This window comes from Dipodomys spectabilis, unplaced genomic scaffold (assembly GCF_019054845.1).
Source record: "Dipodomys spectabilis isolate Male_0828 unplaced genomic scaffold, ASM1905484v1 ptg000094l, whole genome shotgun sequence".
In the NCBI taxonomy this organism is placed as follows: domain Eukaryota; kingdom Metazoa; phylum Chordata; class Mammalia; order Rodentia; family Heteromyidae; genus Dipodomys; species Dipodomys spectabilis.
The window spans coordinates 21,557,646-21,577,368 of record NW_024870771.1 but is presented as its reverse complement, the minus strand read 5'-3'; the positions used below and the strand labels follow the sequence as shown (position 1 = coordinate 21,577,368).

Below are 19,723 nucleotides of genomic sequence, written 5' to 3'. Positions count from 1 at the left end.
TGACATTTACTAAATAACATGATAACATGGTATCATCTTTAGTATATTTCTTTTTCTGTATTCATTTCAGTCTTTGAAATAAATTTTTGCTTATTTTAGGTATTTAGGTAGGTTATTTAGGTATCTTATTGAGCTGAACTGTCTTAGTGACTTAGGTATTTCAGTATTAGATTAATGTATTAGATTATCTCATTTAGCTTTACCTTAAATTTACAACACATATTGAATGGCAAGGATTGAGATGGGCTGAATCTATACCTAGACTACGTCTATCTTAGTATCTCAATTACTAAATCATTGCTTTCTTTCATTGGTCCTACCTCATAAGTAGAGATTAACTGAACATTCATTATAATAGGAGTGGAGATGAGTAGGAGTCTTCTCCTGTACTTTTTTTTTTTTTTTTTTTGGGTCTGTTCCTGGGACCTGAACTCTGGGCCTGGGCGCTGTCCCTCAGCTCTTCAGCTCAAGGCTAGCGCTCTACCACTTGAGCCATAGCGCCACTTCCGGCTTTTTTCTTTTTGCTTATGTGGTGCTGAGGAATCGAACCCAGGGCCTCTGGCATACAAGGCATGCGCTCTACCACTGAGCCACCTTCCCAGCCCTCCTGTACTGTTTTTTAACTATCTGTCACAATTTGGAAGTTCCTTCCAGAAAGAGTTTTACATAGCTGCACACCAATGGCTCAAGCCTGTAATCCCAGTTAGGAGGGTGAGATCTGAGGATCACACTTCAAAGTTAGCCTGGGCATGAAAAAGTTCTTGGGACTTATCTCCAATAAACTTCCCCAAAAAAGCTGCAAGTGGAGTTGTGGCTCAAGTGATAGAGTGCTAGCTGAGAGCAAAAACAAGTTCAGGGACAGCAGCCAGTTAAAGTCCCAGTTAGAGCCCCAGAACCAGACCCCTCCCCCAAAATTATTTTGATTCTCAAAAGATATTTATTTTTTGTCCCTTATCAGATGCAACCTGAAAAGTTACACCTTCATCTCATATTAGCACATAGAGATCCACCTGAGATCTCCAACTACAATTACTCACCTATAAATGAAAAATTACAACCTGCGTCAAGTTGTTCATTCCATTTCATTATATAATTTAGGCAAAAGATGGCCATCTGTTAAACTTGGTGGTATTAGATAAGCTGTAAGAGTTAGGAAACAAATTTAATTCTGAAACTTTAAATGAGGGTTTAACTGATAGAGTGCCTGCCTAATAATCAGCGTTTCAGCCCGAGCACCATATGCACCGCCCCCCCCCCCACAATTAAGGAATTTTAAAAATATGAGAATAAGGCTGAGATAATGAAAGAAAACTCATTTTGTAAAGAATTTAGAAAGAAATTCTTTTATATTAATACATAAATCTTTTAGGTCTACACTAGAAAAGTATTGCAGAATAAAATTAGGGCAAGTAGATGCCCATTGATAGAGCTGTTGGCTTAAAAACTAAATTACCAGAGTTTGGGTACAGGTGAGTATTGAGTATCTGTCGAGCATGTGAGAGGTCCAGGGTTCTACCTCTAGCACCAAACAAAAATAAACTAAATTATTGTAAGAAAAGCAGTTTTAAAGCATTAAAAAAAATGTACTTACCAAGGGCAAGGTTATAAGTTTTAATTTTGTGTGTTTTCACTGAAGTCTCTTCAGTATTCAAGCCTAAGTATGGAAGCATTTTTATAGATTTTTATTATGCTAAGTGTGGTTACAGAGTTATTTTCCCTCATGCCTTTTCATTTTCTGTGATAAGCACTGCATTGGCAGATAGTTTCTATTGATTGCCATGGCAGATGTTATGTAACTTTAGTTTTGAAGTTTTGGATATATTCAGATCTAAAATAAATTAAGGAAATTTCCTGACTTAAATTTCTGAGTCTTAAATTGTAAGCATAAATATTTTGTTGGAGTCTATGAATGAAGAGCCTGTTTAATTCATCTGTGGCCAAATTCCAGAAGTGAGCACAGATAAGCACGATCTTGTTTTAGAACAGTGGGGAGGAGCCAGGTGGGTGGAGGAAGGCATGCCTGGGAAGTTCATGTTTCTTAGGATTTCTGTACATAACTTGGCAGTCTATTTCTGTAGTCATTTTCAGAGGCAGAAGTATTCATAGTATCTTTCTTGTTAACCAAGAATATTTATTAAAGTTCTTTTTAAAAAAGTCTTTCAGTGGTTGTACAAGGAAATTCCCATTCTACAAAACAGTATATGAATACAAGATGTCTGATAACATCGTCACCCATTGTTCCTAACCCACCTTTTCTCTCACTTTTCTTCTTCTTTTTAAATTGATATTAGGTGAATAACTTCGTAGTCTATTTCTGTAGTTATTTTCAGAGGCAGAAGTATTCATAGTATCTTTCTTGTTAACCAAGAATATTTATTAAAATTCTTACTTGCTGATAATTTTTGTAGATTGTTTTGATACAAATATAACAGACTTGCTTTTATTGAGAAGTCAAGTTCTTTCTTGGATTTAGCTAAAATTTAAGTTATCTTCCTTGTCAGTCTTCTTTCCTATCTGCCAATTTTGTGTTGAAACATCTATATTGACTTTGAATTGTCTATATATTGTATTTAACGAACTTTCCAGCCATATTATTAAATATAGTTCAGAATTGCACAGCAGGAAAATTTCACTGCTGGGGAATCTGGTGGTTGAGGCTTTTTATTTGCTTTATCTTTTTTAACCCGTGACAATTATTTTTGCTTTGTTTTATAACAGAGAAAGTAAGATTAGAGAATTTAAATTACTTTGTTAATGTTATTTATTCAATAGTTAGTTGTAGCTGATATTTGGATCTAAATTCTGCATTTAGGCTCATATTCTTTCTGGTATATAATAGGGACTCTGCTGCTTTCTTTCAGAACTGTATACATTAGCTTAATTTTTGATGTCAAAAAGCCACAAAGCATTGTTAGTAACTTGATGTATTGCACATGTAGAAAAAGGAGTGCTGTGAACTTGAGGCATATATAAATATAAATTTAGTAGTAGGGCAGTCATCCTAGAATTATAATGAAAACGTCTAACACAGATTTCTTTCTAGACCATTAATCACACAAGAGCCAAAATAGTAAAAAATAAAAAATAAAAAAAAGCGGTAGATAATGTTTGGATATGTACTTTTAAAGTAGTAGTATCTATTCTATTGACTATGAAAAGAAAGATGATTGTGGTCGGTAGGTTTACTGAATATTACATTTGAGCTATCTTTTTAAGGGTTTGGGTAAATGCACAGGGGAACATTTTACAAAGAATGGAAAAGCATGTTTGTACAATTGAAAGAGAAGAGCAGCTGTTTCTTATTCTTTGCCCCCTGGACATGATATGTTGCACTGCTGCTTTTTCTTTATGAATTGAAGAATGTGTAATAACATTCTGTGATAAAGATTTTGTGATATGAGAGGGAACTGACATAATTAGATACCTACTGTGTACTAGGTATTATATGTCAGCAAAGATTTGAAAAGTGATTTTATTTGATAGGGAATAAAATCATCAGTTGCAATAGTAGCGAGACATGAGTGTAAAAGCAGGACTGAGGAGAGAACAGTAAGAGGTACAGATGGAGAAAGGACATGCTGGGGTGAAGAGAATCAGCATAAATCACACATACATGTACACATAAATATACCCACATGTGAAGACATCATCATTAGTCCCACCAAACTGTAAGTGAGAAGGAAGGAAGGGAGGATTTAGAATACAATGGGCAGCATGAACTTCTGCACAGTACATTGTGATATATATGGAATTTCTTCATGTTCCTATTATATGCTATTTCAAAAATAAAATTAAAAAAATCAACTGGAGGAAACAAATGTTGAAAATAGGGCTTTTAGAGTATTCACTGAATCAAATCAAGTAATATCAAATGTAATAAAGAGATTTCAGGTAAAGTAGGAATTCAGGTCTGTATTGAGTGAATAAATGTATGAATGAGTGAACAGGAATTAGGAATGTGGCACTTCATACACAGTGACTCATGAATATCCATTTTAATAGGCTTGTTAGATGATTCTTAAGCAGTCCACTCAGCAGTAGTTTTGCAGAAATTCTTTAATAGGATATTGGTGGTAGGATTGGAGCAGAAGGTACAATTTTGTATTTATATCTTTTTTTTCTTTAATTTTTTTTTTTGGTGTCAGTCGTGGGGCTTGAACTCTGGGCCTGGGCGCTGTCCCTTAGCTCTTCAGCTCAAGGCTAGCCCTCTACCACTTGAGTTACAGTGCCACTTCCGGTTTTCTGGTGTTTTATTGGAGATAAGAGTTTCACGGACTTTGCTGCTTGGGCTGGCTTTGAACTGCAGTCCTCAGATCTCAGCCTCCTGAGTAGCTAGGATTACAGGTGTGAGCCTGTAATCCGGCACCCGGCTTTTTCTTAAACATTTTATATGTGTTTTATTATATATTAGGGCTTGAACTCAGGGCCATGAACTCTTACTCAGACTTCTTGCTCAGTCCTAGTACTCCACTACTTTAGTCATACCTCCAGTCTTGCATTTTATTGGCTAGTTGCAGATGGGGTAGATGAAGCTTCACATGTTTATTGCCTTTGCTGACTTCCAACCATGGTCCTTCAGGTCTTAGCTTCCTGAGTAGCTAGGATTATAGATGTGAGCCAGTAGTATATTGGTCAGTTCCTGACTGTGTTGTTCATTTATAGTTATCAAGGGCTTTGTCATCAGCTGCTATTGAGTTCAGTTGTTCCATTTACCAATTATATGATTTTTGTATACTTCAAATCCATTAGGTCTTATTTTTCTCATCAATAATTGGGAAATTATGGTATTAGCTTATTTTTATAATTCATGAAAATGATTCAGCACCCACCCAGTGCCTGTTTCCTTCCCTCCCTCCCTCCCTCCCTTCCTCCCTCCCTCCCTCCCACCCTCCCTCCCTTCCTTCCTTCCTTTCTTCCAATGTTGAACTCAGGCTCACTCTTGCCAATCTAGTGGTCTTTTACTAGAGGTCATTGGTGATAGACCTCCAGCACCCCATCCCTCCTTTTGCTGCATTTTTTTTTCAGGTAGGTTCATGGTTTTGCTCAGGGCTGGTTCACATCCTGATTCTTTTTATCTATTACCTTGTAAGGAGTTCTCATGACAGGTGTCTACCATCGGGTCCAGCTTATGGATTGAGATGGGGTCTTAATAAATTTTTGTCTGGACTAGCTATCAAGCTTGATTCTCTTGATTTCCTCTGAGTAGGGGGGCATGAGTCACTGTGCCTGGCCAGTGACTGACACAATACATTGTAATTATAATCATTAGCTCCCCCCCTATTTTGGAATTGAACTTCTTAAGGAAAGGAACAGACTGTCTCCTGCTTATTTTTTTATCGCCTGCAGGCCTTGGCTTGCCTACAACAGTTCTTTGTATGGTCAGTATGTTTTTGCTAATTTGAGAGATGATTTGGTAATTGATTCTGGTGAATTGTAGATAGAGATCAATGTAAGTGATTGGTATAATAAGGGAATTTTATGCAACTGAGTTTAAAAAACTAAAATTGGAATTTGTTGTTGAACTTTTAGTGATGTTCTATAACTGGACATGTCCTTCAGGAAGTTAAAAATAGATATATTTGAGGCACTGGTGTCTCATGACTATAGTCCTAACTACTCAGAAGGCTGAATCTCAGGATTTTAGTTCTAAGTCAGCCCAGGCAGGAACGTGCATGAGACTCTTATCTCCAATTAACAACCAAAATGCTGGAAGTGGAGCTGTAGCTCAAGTGGTAGAGTGCTGGCCTTGAGCAAAAAAGCTCAAGCAGAGTGCCCAGGCCCTGAATTCAAGCCCCAGGAGCAGCGCACACGTGTGTGTGTGTGTGTGTGTGTGTGTGTGTGTGTGTGTGTGTGTGTATGTGTATGCATACATGAAAAGGAAATTGCAGGTGGAGAGTTTGACATTATAATGGTAGTTTATAAATTAAGTAAAATGATAAAGCAAAGAGAACAGGCAGATTGAATATGAATTTTTTTTTTTAAACATTGTGGATAGTGATCCAGTTTCTTGAAAAATGAGTACATGTGGCTTGTGGTGAGTCATTAGTTATGCTGTCTCACTTTTTTTTTTTTTAAAGTCAAAGCCCTGCTCTGTAGCTCAGGTTGGCTTCCAACCCTTGATCCTTACATCTCCACTTTCCCTGAGCTGGGATTGTGACCAAACACCACAGTGTCTGACTTTTTTATTTGACTTTGTGAATGGTAAAAATCTTAATAAGGTGGAGAGTTTAACTCAAATAGAGCTAAATTTCCCTTGTCCAATAGACTTATCTCCCCTAATTAGTAGATACAGTTAAAATCCTTAGATGTGTGGCATGGTGAAGATGTAGCTTCAAACAATATTTTTCTTGTAAACAAATTCTACCAGTCAAAGGGAATCTATTACTTCCCTGTAAAAATGTATTAAAGCTTATCATCTTTTTAAAATGGCAATGTATTTTTATTTTTATTATTTATTTATTTATTTATTTTTGGGGTCCGGTTGTGGGGCCTGAACTCTGGGCCTGGGTGCTGTCCCTCAGCTCTTCAGCTCAAGGTTAGCGCTCTACCACTTGAGCCACAGTGCCACTTGCAGATTTTTTCTTTTTGCTTATGTGGTGCTGAGGAATCGAACCCAGGGCCTCATGCATGTAAGGCAAGCGCTCTACCACTGAGCCACCTTCCCAGCCATGGCAATATATTTTTAATATATAAAGAAGCAAGAGCAATTAATATTAACTGTATAGAACTGTACACTATAGCTTACCATACACTTATAATAATTAATTATTAACCAATGAAAGGGGTACGGTATTGTTACTGGGTTAATAAGTAAATTTGGTTCTTTAAAATAAGGTAGTGAAGGCTGGTACTTGAGACTGAGATCAGGATGATTGCTCGGTTGCCTTGCAAAAAGTTTGCTAACTCCTAAAGCAGTAGCTGGAGTAGTAGCACATGGTTGCCATTCCAGTTTATAAGGCTTAGATAAGGAAGATTGTGATTCCAGGGTCAGTCTAGGGAAGAAAAGTCCAGGAGACATTGTCTTCGTTGAAGGAAGCTGGGCATGGTGGCACATACCTGTTACCCTAGCTACAATGGAAAGCATAAAATAGAAGGATCATGGTCCTGGGCACAAAGATAGGACTGTCTCAAAAAATACCAAGTGTAAAAAGGTTCAAGAGGTTTAGCTCAGTGGTAAAGCATCTGTGTCACCAGTGTGAAACACATCGCCAGTGTGAAACCCTGTGTTTAAGCTCCAGTACCATCACCCTCCCCCCCAAAAGATAGCGGTAATATTATTTTGTTGTGGTGTTTTAGAAATTTTTGGGGGACTTTACAGCATAAGCCATGAAAGATATTTACCTAATTATTAGAAATATACTATCTAGGATGATTGACTTTCATAAAATGAATTTTTTTAAGGAACACTTTTTTTTTAATGCTTCAGAGATTTAAATCTTTGGATCTCTTGAAGACTTAATAAGTTTTATATAAACCGTTTTGAGTCTCTTTATAATCTGATGATCAAGCTAACCTGCAGAAAAGTCTGTGAGACTCTTACGTGCAATTAACTAGCAAAAAGCTTGAAAATAATAGTAAAGTCATCCAGTGCATAATATATGCCTGATACTGTTCTAATTGCCTTATATGTGCTAGTTTATTAGATAAACAACCCTTTGAAAGTAGGTACTTTTATTCCCATTTGCAGATGAAGAATTGGCAATGAGAGCATAAACTTGCAAATATCACATAGCTATAGATGATCATGTGCTTTATTATTCAACAGTTTATAATTGAATGATTTTTTTTGTGTGTTCACAAGGTTATGAAACCATCTTCACAGATTTTCATTACCCTATATGAAACTCCATACCCATTAGTCGCTCTCCATTTCCTCTGCTCTCAACAAATACTAATATACTCTATCTTTATGGATCTATTTTACCTATTGCCTAATTTTTTGGCCCTTTTGGCAGGATTCTTTTATAAGGCAAGTGTTAATTGTTAAAATCTGTGTTTTGAGAGTGGTGATAGTATAGCAGGAAAGTGATTTGGAAAATATTAGGAATTTTTAAAAAACCAGTTGTAGGAAGGGATAGAGGGACTTAAGAGAAAAAACAGGGGAAGAATGTTTCCTTAATACTTAGTGCCATCTGCTGTTATTTGACTTCTGTTACAACTTTGAATTTTAGTGTCATCACTTATGTACTAAGAATCAGTCTGTGTTTACATATCTTTGGTCATAGACCTGTGTATATGATCCACAGGCTAGTAAGTGGTAAAACAAGCATTTCAGCTTTTTTTTTTTCTTAAATTCTAAGTACCATATCCTTTTCTTTCTGCTTCTTTCCTCTTTCCCCACAGATTTTAAGGTTTAGGCCCAAACTCAGGAAGAATGTTATTTCTTTTGACACTAAGAGTCCAGATTTTTTTCAGTCAACAGTCTGTCTGGTCTTTTGTGTCAGGTTAAACATTCACCTGCATGTGATGACAAAAGCATTGGAGGGAATTGGAAAAACTAAACCATTGCTGTTTTTCTTTGTAGCTAATATTGTCTTACTATATTTGGCCAGGTTTCCCCGTGAATTAGCTGCTACGTTATTATTCTTAAAGTCTAACACAACAGATTACCTTTTTGAGTTTTGGTATAGTACGAAGAAAACTATGGCAAAGGTTAAGGTACTATGGGAGTGCATATTAGGATTAATTTGTAGGCCTCTTCACATACAAAATTTGATAATATCAGAATTATATATGAGTATGGTAAAGGTAGAAAGAAGTCATTTATATTTGTGTAGAATTCTTTAACTTTAAAATAGTGGTTGTCAATATAGTACTAAGAAATTTAGAAAATGGGTTGCATGGAATCTCTAAGGTCTTTTCTACAGTTCTGTGGTCTTATTTTCATTTTGCTGTATGGTTTAAAAATGGTTGGAAATACTCAAAGTTGAAATTATAGTACCACCTCACCTGCCTTTCCCCCCCCCTTAAACACTAGGGCTAGACTAGAGCTTTGGACATGCTAGGCAAAAGCTCAATATTGCAGCATTGAGCTTTATCTTCTGCCTTTATATTTAAATTTTTTAAATATATTTTTATTGTGAAAATACTTACTGTACAGAGGGTTACTGGCTATGTGGCTCAAGCTGTCTTTGAACTTGTGATTTTTTTTTGTGTCAGTCTTGTGTAGCTGAGGTTACTGGTGTATACCACCATGCGTGTCCTCTATTTCTCCCTTTTGTAGGCTGCAGGGTGTCACACACTGTATCCAGTGTAAAAATGTGTTGATCATGGGCATGATTTTTTTAAATAAAATTTTTAAATACCAGTTTTACCATAGGGTTTTTTTTTTAAGATTACCATTATTAGTTTAGTATAACAACTATTAATGTCATTATGTAACTGATTTGTTCTGAGGTGTTTTTCAAATTAGTTTTTTTTTTTTGGGAGGGGAGGGGGTCCGGTCGTGGGGCCTGAACTCTGGGCCTGGGCGCTGTCCCTCAGCTCTTCAGCTCAAGGCTAGCACTCTACCACTTGAGCCACAGCGCCACTTCCAGCTTTTTTCTTTTTTCTTATGTGGTGCTGAGGAATCGAACCCAGGGCCTCATGCATGCAAGACAAGCGATCTACCACTGAGCCACCTTCCCAGCCCTCAAATTAGTTTTTAAGAGTATAAAATATATTTTTTTCTTAAATCTAATTTTTCTTTTTTTGAGTCCGGTTGTGGGGCCTGAACTCTGGGCCTGGGTGCTGTCCCTCAGTTCTTCAGCTCAAGGCTAGCGCTCTACCACTTGAGCCACAGCGCCACTTCCGGCTTTTTTCTTTCTGCTTATATGGTGCTGAGGAATCAAACCCAGGGCCTGAGACATGCAAGGCAAGCGCTCTACCACTGAGCCACCCTCCCAGCCCTTAAATCTAATTTTTCTTAAGAATAGGTGAAAGTAATCTTTATAACTAGGATGTACAAAGTTTATATTGTTTATTTTTTGGGAGATATTATTTAAGCATTAAATCCAAGACAGTGGTGCACTACTTAGCTGTTACCCTAAATTTAGATAATTTGCTTAAGCATAGATTAGAAATGATTTAACAAGGTATGGTGTACCCATCTATTTGAAAACTATAGATATTTATTTTTCTGCTATGGGGAAAACATTTTTTTTTCTATTTTTCTTTTCTTGTTTTCCTTTTTTGGTAGTACTGGGGCTTGAACTCAGGGCTTCATGCTTGCTAGGCATGCAGTCTATAACAGAGCCACATCTCCAGTCCCCTGAAAATACTTGTTTTGATTGTACATTGGCTATTCTGTGTTAAGTTCACTAGATCTTTTTAATGTTTTTTTTTTTTTTTAAAGATAATTAATTGTTGATCTCGTCCATCATAAGGATTTGCTTTTGTCCAAGATATGATAAGTTGTGGGACTGGATAAAGGAGGTACCTAAGAGAGTTTATAGTGTAATATGGGTTCTTCTTCAAACATCTTACTATCCTATATGACAGATAGTATTTACACACATGAAAATTACAGGCTTGCTGTGTGCTGATGGCTTACACCTGTAATCCTAGCTGTTAAGGAAGCATAAATCTGAATGATTACTGTTCTAGGCTAGCACAGGCAGAAAAGTTTGCTGGAACGTATCACCAAAATAACCAGCAAAATGAATGGCTGTGGGTATGGCTCAAGTTGTTGGCCAGTCTTAGGAAGTGGGAGGTCCTGAGTTCAAACTCCAATAAACACACCTCCCACAGTCAACCAACCAACCAACCAGTCTAGTATACATGTTAAATAGTTGAAATAAATAATTTAGTGGAAGAATGAGTGAATTGGTTGCTAAAATGATTAGCAAAGACTTCATAGAGCAATCTTGTGTGGTGTTCAGGCTTTGTTGAGAAGGCTTTGTAAATAGAGATCGTTCACAGCGAGAGGAAGACCTATCCAGCAAAAATAAGTGGCAAATGCAGTATGCTGAAAGCTGGGCTCCTATAAGCCTGAGATGCCCGATGCTTCACAGAGTTTAATTAGAGCTCATTAGAGAGTGCTATAGTGCTAAGTTCGGTGATTTGCAGCATTTGTAGGGATTTTGTAAGGTTTTGAGATTATTGTTTTTGGTAGGATGTCTAGAATTGGAAGCAAAGCATCCTGTTGCAGTTTCTGATTCAGTTTCAGATTATTTTAAACAAGTCTTCCATTTTGGTTTGGTATATTTAGTTCTAATCAGCTAGTGTGGGTGGCGTGAGGCAAAGTATATCATTGGCCCTTCTTTCTGTCAATGTCACAATGACCTCTATTGTTTTTGTTACTGTTTTAAACATAGTCTGCACTTTTATTTCAACTAGGTTATAGTTTTAGTTTTGGTGAATTAAAAAATAAGTACTAGTAATTTTCTTCTCTCCATACTGTGAAATGTGGTCCATGCATCCATTATAGAAGTTCTATTTTTTTCCCCTCACTTGAAGGCCATACCTTAATAAGAGATTTTGAATTAGGAGAAATAACAATTTTGGAGAATTGTAGGGTATTAAAAACAGATACAAGCTATAATTCAACAATCTTTTACAGTCTGGCATTAGTTGATGGATAAAAAGATAATTTGTATAATAACTATAAAACATTGAAAAGTTGTATCTGCATAGTCTTCTTGTGATTATGGAAAGAATGCAAAGTTTAGACAGAATAGTTGGAAAGTAGAACTAGAATTGGCATATAATGGAGTATTGTGTGCCAGTACTCTTAAGACAATATCCTTAAGACTTTGAACAGTCCTGTTAACTTTTTATTTTTGAATCAAAGCTCAGAAATTATTAAATAATACTTGTTACCTCTACAAGGTAAGGTATTCAGGTATCTGGAAAGATGTATAAGTTTTCATGTACCAGGCAGCTTATCAACCTGAATTTTGCAGACTCTGTAAGAGTTTAGTGGTTGTATTCAGAGTTGGAAAGAGCGTCTTCCTTAGTAGCAGCAGTGTTATTATTGGCTCGGTGACATGAAATGAGTTGGCCTCTTTAGAAACTGTTAGCAGTTTTTATGGCTATCGAGTTCTAATGTGTCAAGGAAGCTAGGAAGAGGTTTTTAGGAATCAAATACTAAAGAAACTTTTGTATGCCTTGTGAAGAAATTTTGATTATTTTGTTTAAACATAGGTAAGGGAAATCTTTGATGGTTTAGTTAATAGAGCACTATCACATTTTAAACAGTGTGTTTTCTCCTTATTTTCAGTGATTTATTTAGCAAACTCACTTTTTGAACTTAACATTATGGGGGTTAATCATCTCCAGAAAAATTTTTCCTTTTATATTAGAAAACTTTCTGCAGCTATTAGCTATTATTAGAGTCCAATGATGTAAAAACGTTTTACCTGTTTCTGTTTAGCAGTAAGTTTGAATATGGAATAATATAAAACATTGTTGCTACTTGAAGCCTGTTTATAGTTAATAGCTTTCCTCACATAGCCAGAGTCTAGCCATCTTACAGAATAACTTCAACATCTTTTTTTCTTTTTTCTTTCCATTTTCTCCTGTCTCTCCTCCTCCCTCCCTTCTTCCCTCCCTTCTTCCCTCCCTTCTTCCCTCCCTCCCTCCCTCTCTTTTCCTTTCTTTTTTTCTTTCTTTCCTCTCCCTCCTTCCTTTCCTCTCCCTCCTTCCTTCTTCCCTCCCTTCCTTCCTTCATTTCTTCCTTTCTTTCCCTCTGTTTTCTTCCTTTCTGTCTTCTCCCTCCTTCCCTCCCTCTCTTCTTCCCTTCCTTCTTCCCTTCCTCCCTTCCTCCCTCCCTCTTTCTTTCCTCTCTCTCTTTTCTTTTTTGGGGTGTGTGTGTAAGTGTGTGCGCACATACACCACACACACACACACAGAGTTCACTGATCCTGGAGCTTAAACTCAGGGCATTAGCTCTTTTCTTGAGCTTTTTTTGCTTAAGGCTCATGTTCTACCACTTCTAGGTTTTTGGTGGTTATTTGAAGATAAGAGTCACACTGACTTGTCTGCCCAAGGCTGGCTCTAAACCATGGTTTTCATAACTTAGCCTCCTGAGTAGCTAGGATTACAGGTTGAGCCATTGGCACCCAATTTTAAGTGTGTTAGTACTGGGGGATTGCTCTCATATTCCAGGTTTTCACTGATGGCTGGCTAATGCTATAGTACTTAAGCCATGCCTCTAGTTTGTGCTACCTAATTGTTTGCATTATTTATATCCTTAACGCTTTACTTTTATGTCTTTTACATAACTATACATCCCACTTTGTTCTATCTTGTTTTGTTCAGTTCACATTTGGAAGAGTGGTCCATATCAACCCATAAGTTTGCTTATCCACTTTTTATCAACCCATTAAAAGTTTCCTTACTTTTTCTTTTTGCATGATGCCCCCATTATATAAACCTATCATATTTAACTAGTTTTCCTTTGATGGACATTTCTAGTCTCTTGCTGTTGCTGAGAAAGATTGCAGCAAATGATCATGTATATTGTTTTACATGTATACTAATATCTCTGTATGACAGTTTTTGAAGTGGAATTCCTTCTTACTAGGCTTTAGGCATTTAGGCTGCAGGTGTAACACTTTTATAGCATGTACAAGCCCCTTGAGTTTGATCCTCAACACCACAAAAACAAAAAATCTACTGGACATTTATGATTTTCATATAATTTCCAAAACATATGTGAAGTGGGCTGGAACTGTGTAATATTATCTCAATTAAATGTCATTTTTTAACAGATGACAACCGTGATTGCTAATGTATTAGTGGAATTGTGTAAATTTCTTTTTGTTTTGCAGATATACAAAACTAGGATATGCTGGAAATACAGAGCCACAGTTTATCATCCCATCCTGTAAGTATTTTTTAATTAATTTCTTTTAAACAAATAATCTGATTTTAAAGATCTCCTTAATTAAGTGATTAAGGCAAACAATGGCATTCTATGATGGTGATTTTTTAGTGCTAGTTCTGGGACTTGAATTCAGGATCTAGGCACTGTCTCTGTGTTTTTAGTGCTCTACCACTTGAGCCACAGCTCTACTTTAGTTTTTGTGGTGTTTAATTGGAGATCCAAGTCTCACAGGCGTCCCTGCTCAGGTTGGCTTCAATTTCAGGTGTGAGCTACTGGTGCTGTTCTGACATTCAGTTTTTTAAACATGGTTTGTCAAGTTATAAATCTACTTTTCCTTTTGTGATTCTGACTAGTTATTTCAGCTTTTTTTTTTCTCTTTGCAAATCTTAGCAAGTATCTCTTTAAAATAAAAGAAAAAAAAAAGATTTGACCATTAAGCAGGTTCTTGTTTTGAAGATACTGCTGACACTAATGTGTGGAGATAGTTACTAAATAGTACATTTCCCATAATACCTCCATAAAATTTATCTTCTGGCTTGCAGATAAGATTGTTTGCAGGATCTTTGCCTCTTGTCATCTCCAGTGAGTGCTCATATTTCTAATAAAGATGACATCTCATCTTAAGAGATGTTACTGTTACCTATTAACCATACAGTATGTGCATTGTTTTTAACGTATGTTTGGTTTTTCCTGTTCTAGTTAACTTTTGTTGACCACCACTTATTTTTCAGTTGTTTAAAAAAAACTTATTTTTTAGAGCTATTTTTATTAATATAGGCTGTACTTTGTCATCATTTATCATTTGACTTTCACGTAATTCACATTTTTATAGATTATATGGTAGCACCTCTTAGCTGCTGCCATGACTTGCATGTCAGATGAACGACAAATCTTTTTTAAGTCATTGCTTTGGTAGTGCTCTTAGAAAACTTAATTTTAGGAGTAATTATTTAGAATAAATTAATTTGAATAAATTTTGGATATGAATTTTAAGAAAAAAAGGAAATAAATGAGTATGCAAAAAAGAAGCATTTTAGGTCTCAAAAGTGTTTTCATTTGTGTAGTGAAGATACTAAACGTGAGAACTAAGAGAAGTACACTGTCAAAATTATACTGAAAAGGGCAAGTTTATTTAGGATATATACGTATATACATCCACATATGTACATATAAACATACATATGCATATTCACTCTCAGGAAACACACCTACTGATTTTTGTACTTATTTTTCTGGTATACTTTCTTATAATGGATTATAGACTATTATTTACACAATGTGGAGTGGATTGTGAGACTGATGAAAGAGTGCATATGAATCTTGCCAGTTTAATTTTTAAAACTCCTGAAAAATAAGTGATGGTCAACAAAAGTTAGAACAGGAAAAATCAAAAACACTCTAAAAATATTAATGTAAAATATGTGAAATTTATGTAATCACCTAATCTCAATTTAAAAAAAGTGAGAGAAGGGATGGGTTAGGAGTGATGGGTGACAAGGTTGTCAGACACCTTGTATTCATATACTGTTTTGTAGAATGGGAAGTTCTTTGTACAACCACTTAAAGATAATAATAATAACATAAAGCAAATGAGGTTGATATCTCTTAAGATAAAATGTTATCTTTATTAAAAATATGAACACTCGCTGGAGATGACAAGAGACAAAGATCCTGCAAACTATCTTCTGTGCAAGCCAGAAGATAATTTTTATAGAGGTATTATAGGAAATGTATTATTTAGTAACTAACTATATCCACACATTAGTGTCAGCAATATCTTCAAAACAAGAACCTGCTTAATGGTCATTTCATTTATAGTTTATACATATTTGTTGCCTGTACTGAGGACAGGTTTACTTTTCTTCACTTTTTCCATATTTTTTGATCTATTTAAAAATTTAGTGACAAATGTTGGCTTATTGGTGACATTTTTTTATGAGTTAGTGTTTGATTTTAATTCTTCAGTTTCATATTAGATTCTTGACTATACTTGTGTTAGTTTCCTAGAAGCTGCACTAAATTTCTAAAAATTGGCTTAATGAAACCTTAAGTTTAAATACTGGTTTAATAGAAACTTACAGTTTAGAATTCTAGAGGTGTATAATATAGCAGAACATTATATATAATGCAGCTTTCCTGCTTATGGCTCTTAGAGGAGAGCCCTTTGTTGCATCTTCTATCATCTAATGTTTGTTAGTGATCCTTTTTTGGTAGAGTAAGAACCCAATTTTCCATTTCTTGTCAACCCCCACCCCCAGTCCTGAATCTCCAGCCTCCATCTACATCTGCTGCCTGGTCCTGACCACAGCTGCTGAAGAATATCCCGGCCTCTAATGGTCTGTGAGCTTCTGTAAATCAGCTTGCTTGCTTGCTAAATCACCACCTGAATGTGGTTTTAGCCTTTATAAACCCTGCCCCATTAGAGGTCGCTGCTGCTCTTAGTTCTGAGGTAATCCAGGACTAGGCAGTTGCTGCCCGGCTAATAAAACTATTTTGTCACCCATGTCCTTCTCCGTGGATTTTTCGACTCTGAGGTCATTTCAGTAGATGCAGCATTGTAGTCTCATGGTTATCTTCTCTGGCTTTGTGTCTTTATCTCCTTCTTTACAGCCGAAGTCATGTCTTTCTTCAGATTTTCCTTTTTAATAAGGACATCAGCCGTAGGTATTAGGAGCATCTTAATAACATCATTTTTAACTCAAAAGATGCAATGTCCATGCAAGTTGCCTACTGGGGGTTAGAGCTTTGACATCTTTTTTGAAGGGGCTACAGAATTTAATCTGTAAAAAATGTAATCTGTAACAATGTTAGTTATGTAATCTCTTAATTGTTGTAGTATTTTGTGAGTCATTATGTATGATTATTTCAGAATATTGAAGTGTAACTACCATCTTTTCAGGTTGTGGCATTGCTTATGTTCTTAAATGTTTGTCTTTATTTGAGGTCTTTATAATCTTCATCTAATGAGCCCTAGAATCTCATCAACATTAAATCTATTCTTTATTTTTATCTTTATGCCAAAATACCCATTCTCAGTTTTCATTTTCTATCTTATGTGTATTTGGCAGAATGTTGAAAATTTTATTTGCCTACTGCAAGAAAGATTTTAATTTTTGATGTTTTTCCTCATTCAGTTTGCATTCTTTAGGTACAGTGTTCATTATCAGACATAGACATGACATGTCCACTATCTCTTAATGATATGTATGGGTATTTTGACCTGGCAAGCCTGTAGATATGGTTTAACTTTATTTAAATTTACTTAGTTGCTCAGGATATTAATTGTGAGTTTTCTGATGTCTAGGTATATTACAAATACATTGTCAGAGAGAATCAGTAACATTTAGAAGGAATAGATTGCGTGTTTAGTTTTTTTTTCCTTTAATTATTTTCATCCCACTTTCAGAATATCATTGTTAAACCAAAGGAACTGCAGAAAGCCAAATAAGCATGTTTTTTCAGCTAACTATTTTGAATGAACAGCTGTTTAACCTGAAAAATATCAGAAATATATGATCTCATTTAAGAAGTACACTGAGGCTGAGGCCAGAGGGTGAAGAGTTTTGAGGCCAGCCTGAGAGAGATCATATCTCAAACAACAGTAGCAAAAGAGTACATGACAGGTTTTTATTTCTGGAACTATGTGCCAGATTTCTGAAGTTTTTTAAGGTGATTTCGTTCTACAGATACTAATTTAGATACCTCTTTGTATATGTGATTAAGGTTTTAACAGATTTCTACTATATCAAATGATAATAAATTAGCCCATAATAATGAATTGGATGGAGATATAAAAAATATTTGCTTTTTAAAATTCTTGCACTTTTCCTTCTTTCGTTAGTGATCTTTTTCAGTTTTTAAGTACTGAATTTCCATCAGGCATATATGGATGTGTAATCTTATTCAGAATTAGTTAAGGTTTTTAAATTCACATTTAGTTTTTATGTAACTTAAACATTTCTAGATGAATACTTTTTGGCTTTTGTTATTTGAGACCTTGTCTCTGAGTAGAAGCTGATTTCTTTATGCTAAATGAATTTTGTCATGGTCCTTATTAGGACCTTGGTACATTAGTTTGACAATTTAAGTATGCTAGGTCTTGTTTATAACACTTCAGTGTGGGAGAAGTATACATTAAAACTGTCTCATTTCAAATAAATAAAGTTTTTGAAACGTCTGAATATTATTTATTTTAAAGGTATTGCTATTAAGGAATCTGCAAAAGTAGGTGATCAAGCTCAGAGGAGAGTGATGAAAGGTGTTGATGACCTAGACTTTTTCATTGGTGATGAAGCAATAGAAAAACCTACATATGCAACAAAGGTATGTTTCTGTGTTTTAATAAATAACATTTCCTTTCAAAACGTTTGTTCAATGATTGGGCCATCTGAGACTTTTAATACTACTCTATGTTAACCATAGAAATTTCTTCTCTGTGGCTTTTACTTGCCTCAAGAACAGGAAACATTTTAACCTATTTAAGTGAAATACTTTTCCGTACTCAGTAGACCTCAAGGCCCTCAGTGGGATTTTCGTTCTGTCATCTCTACATTGCCATATCTAGAGAAACTCTATCCCTTTATTAAAACCCACTTCATTTGTCTACGTTTTGAAGCTAATACCACTTAGAAATAGTGTCTTTCCCCTTTTCCTTTTACATATGTTTCATCTGTCTTTTTCATTAAGACATGGTTTATTGGGGTTTAAACTCAGGACCTTGTGTTCTGCTTGTCTTGGCTTAAGGCTGGTGCTCTAGTATGTAGGTCCAGTATGTAGGTATGTGTGACCATATCATGGCAGTTTAAAGGCAAATTTAGAAACACAGCTTTTTTTTCTGCCTTTCATCTGGGGTGTGTGTGTGTGTGTGTGTGTGTGTGTGTGTGTGTGTGTGTGTGTGTGTGTGTGTGTGTGTGTGTGTGTGTGTGTGTGTGTGTGTGTGTGTGTGTGTGTGTGTGTGTGTGTGTGTGTGTGTGTGTGTGTGTGTGTAGGTGCGCGCGCGCGCGTGCACAGGCTACTCCTAGCACTTGAACTCTGGACCTGAGAACTTTTCCTGATCTTTTTGCTTGAGGCTAATGCTCTACCACTTGAACCATAAGTATACTTCCAGCATTATGGTGATAATTGGAGATAAGAGACTCATGGACTTTCTTACTCAGGCTGGCTTCAGTGATCTTTGGATCTCTGCCTCCCGAGTAGCTAGGATTATAGGTGTGAGCCACCAGCATTGGTTTTGTCTTATTTTTTACATTTTCTTCCTCTTGTACTTCTTTTTTTCCCCTTTTCTCATAATTTACTCATTAATGAACAACTATTAAGTGACCAACTAGTACTAAGTGCTATAAGAATATACTCATAAATAAGTAAAATGGCTTTTCTGATTTTTTTATTCCTATCTTCTGACCTCAGCAGTTCAGCTATTGCTTTATTTTCCTCTTTGTTTTTCATGCTAAACTTATGAATTTCAAATCATTTGCTCTTCGTTTAATCCAATTGTAATAAACTTACTTGTTCTTGATTTGTCTTTCATAGGTTTACTCTGTTGATTCTCTTGCTTTGAAATTTTCTTTCCTATTGGTACTGATTCCTCCTTTTTTCCCTCCTTAAGTGTTAATATTACCTAAGCGCTATCCTCATATTGCTTTTATTCTTCCTTTCTGTCCTTTTTCCTTTCTAGGTTGGTACTAGGGCCTTGTTCATTTAGGCAATCTGTCTATCACTGACTTGTATCTTTAGTCCAAGTGTTTTATTGTTTTCTTAAAGACTTTCTCTATCAGGGAGAGGGAGCCTTTTTCTCCAAAGGGCCATTTGGATATTTATAACATTGACTGGGTGCTACAAAATAATCACTGTAGGCAGTTACCAATGATTTCCCTAGCCTTATGTGGCCTCAGCAGACTTGATTTTTAGATTGTATCA

The 19,723-nt window shown here is 35.8% G+C and overlaps 1 protein-coding gene across 1 annotated transcript in view; it reads left to right on the top strand.

The window, feature by feature from the left end:
- Actr3 (actin related protein 3) overlaps positions 1-19,723 on the top strand; it is a 46,596-nt gene that overhangs the window by 2,222 nt on the left and 24,651 nt on the right. Inside the window, exons 2-3 of the mRNA XM_042685092.1 lie at positions 13,752-13,807; positions 18,006-18,130. Coding sequence (XP_042541026.1) covers positions 13,752-13,807; positions 18,006-18,130 — 181 coding nt within the window. The remainder of the gene's footprint in view (positions 1-13,751; positions 13,808-18,005; positions 18,131-19,723) is intronic.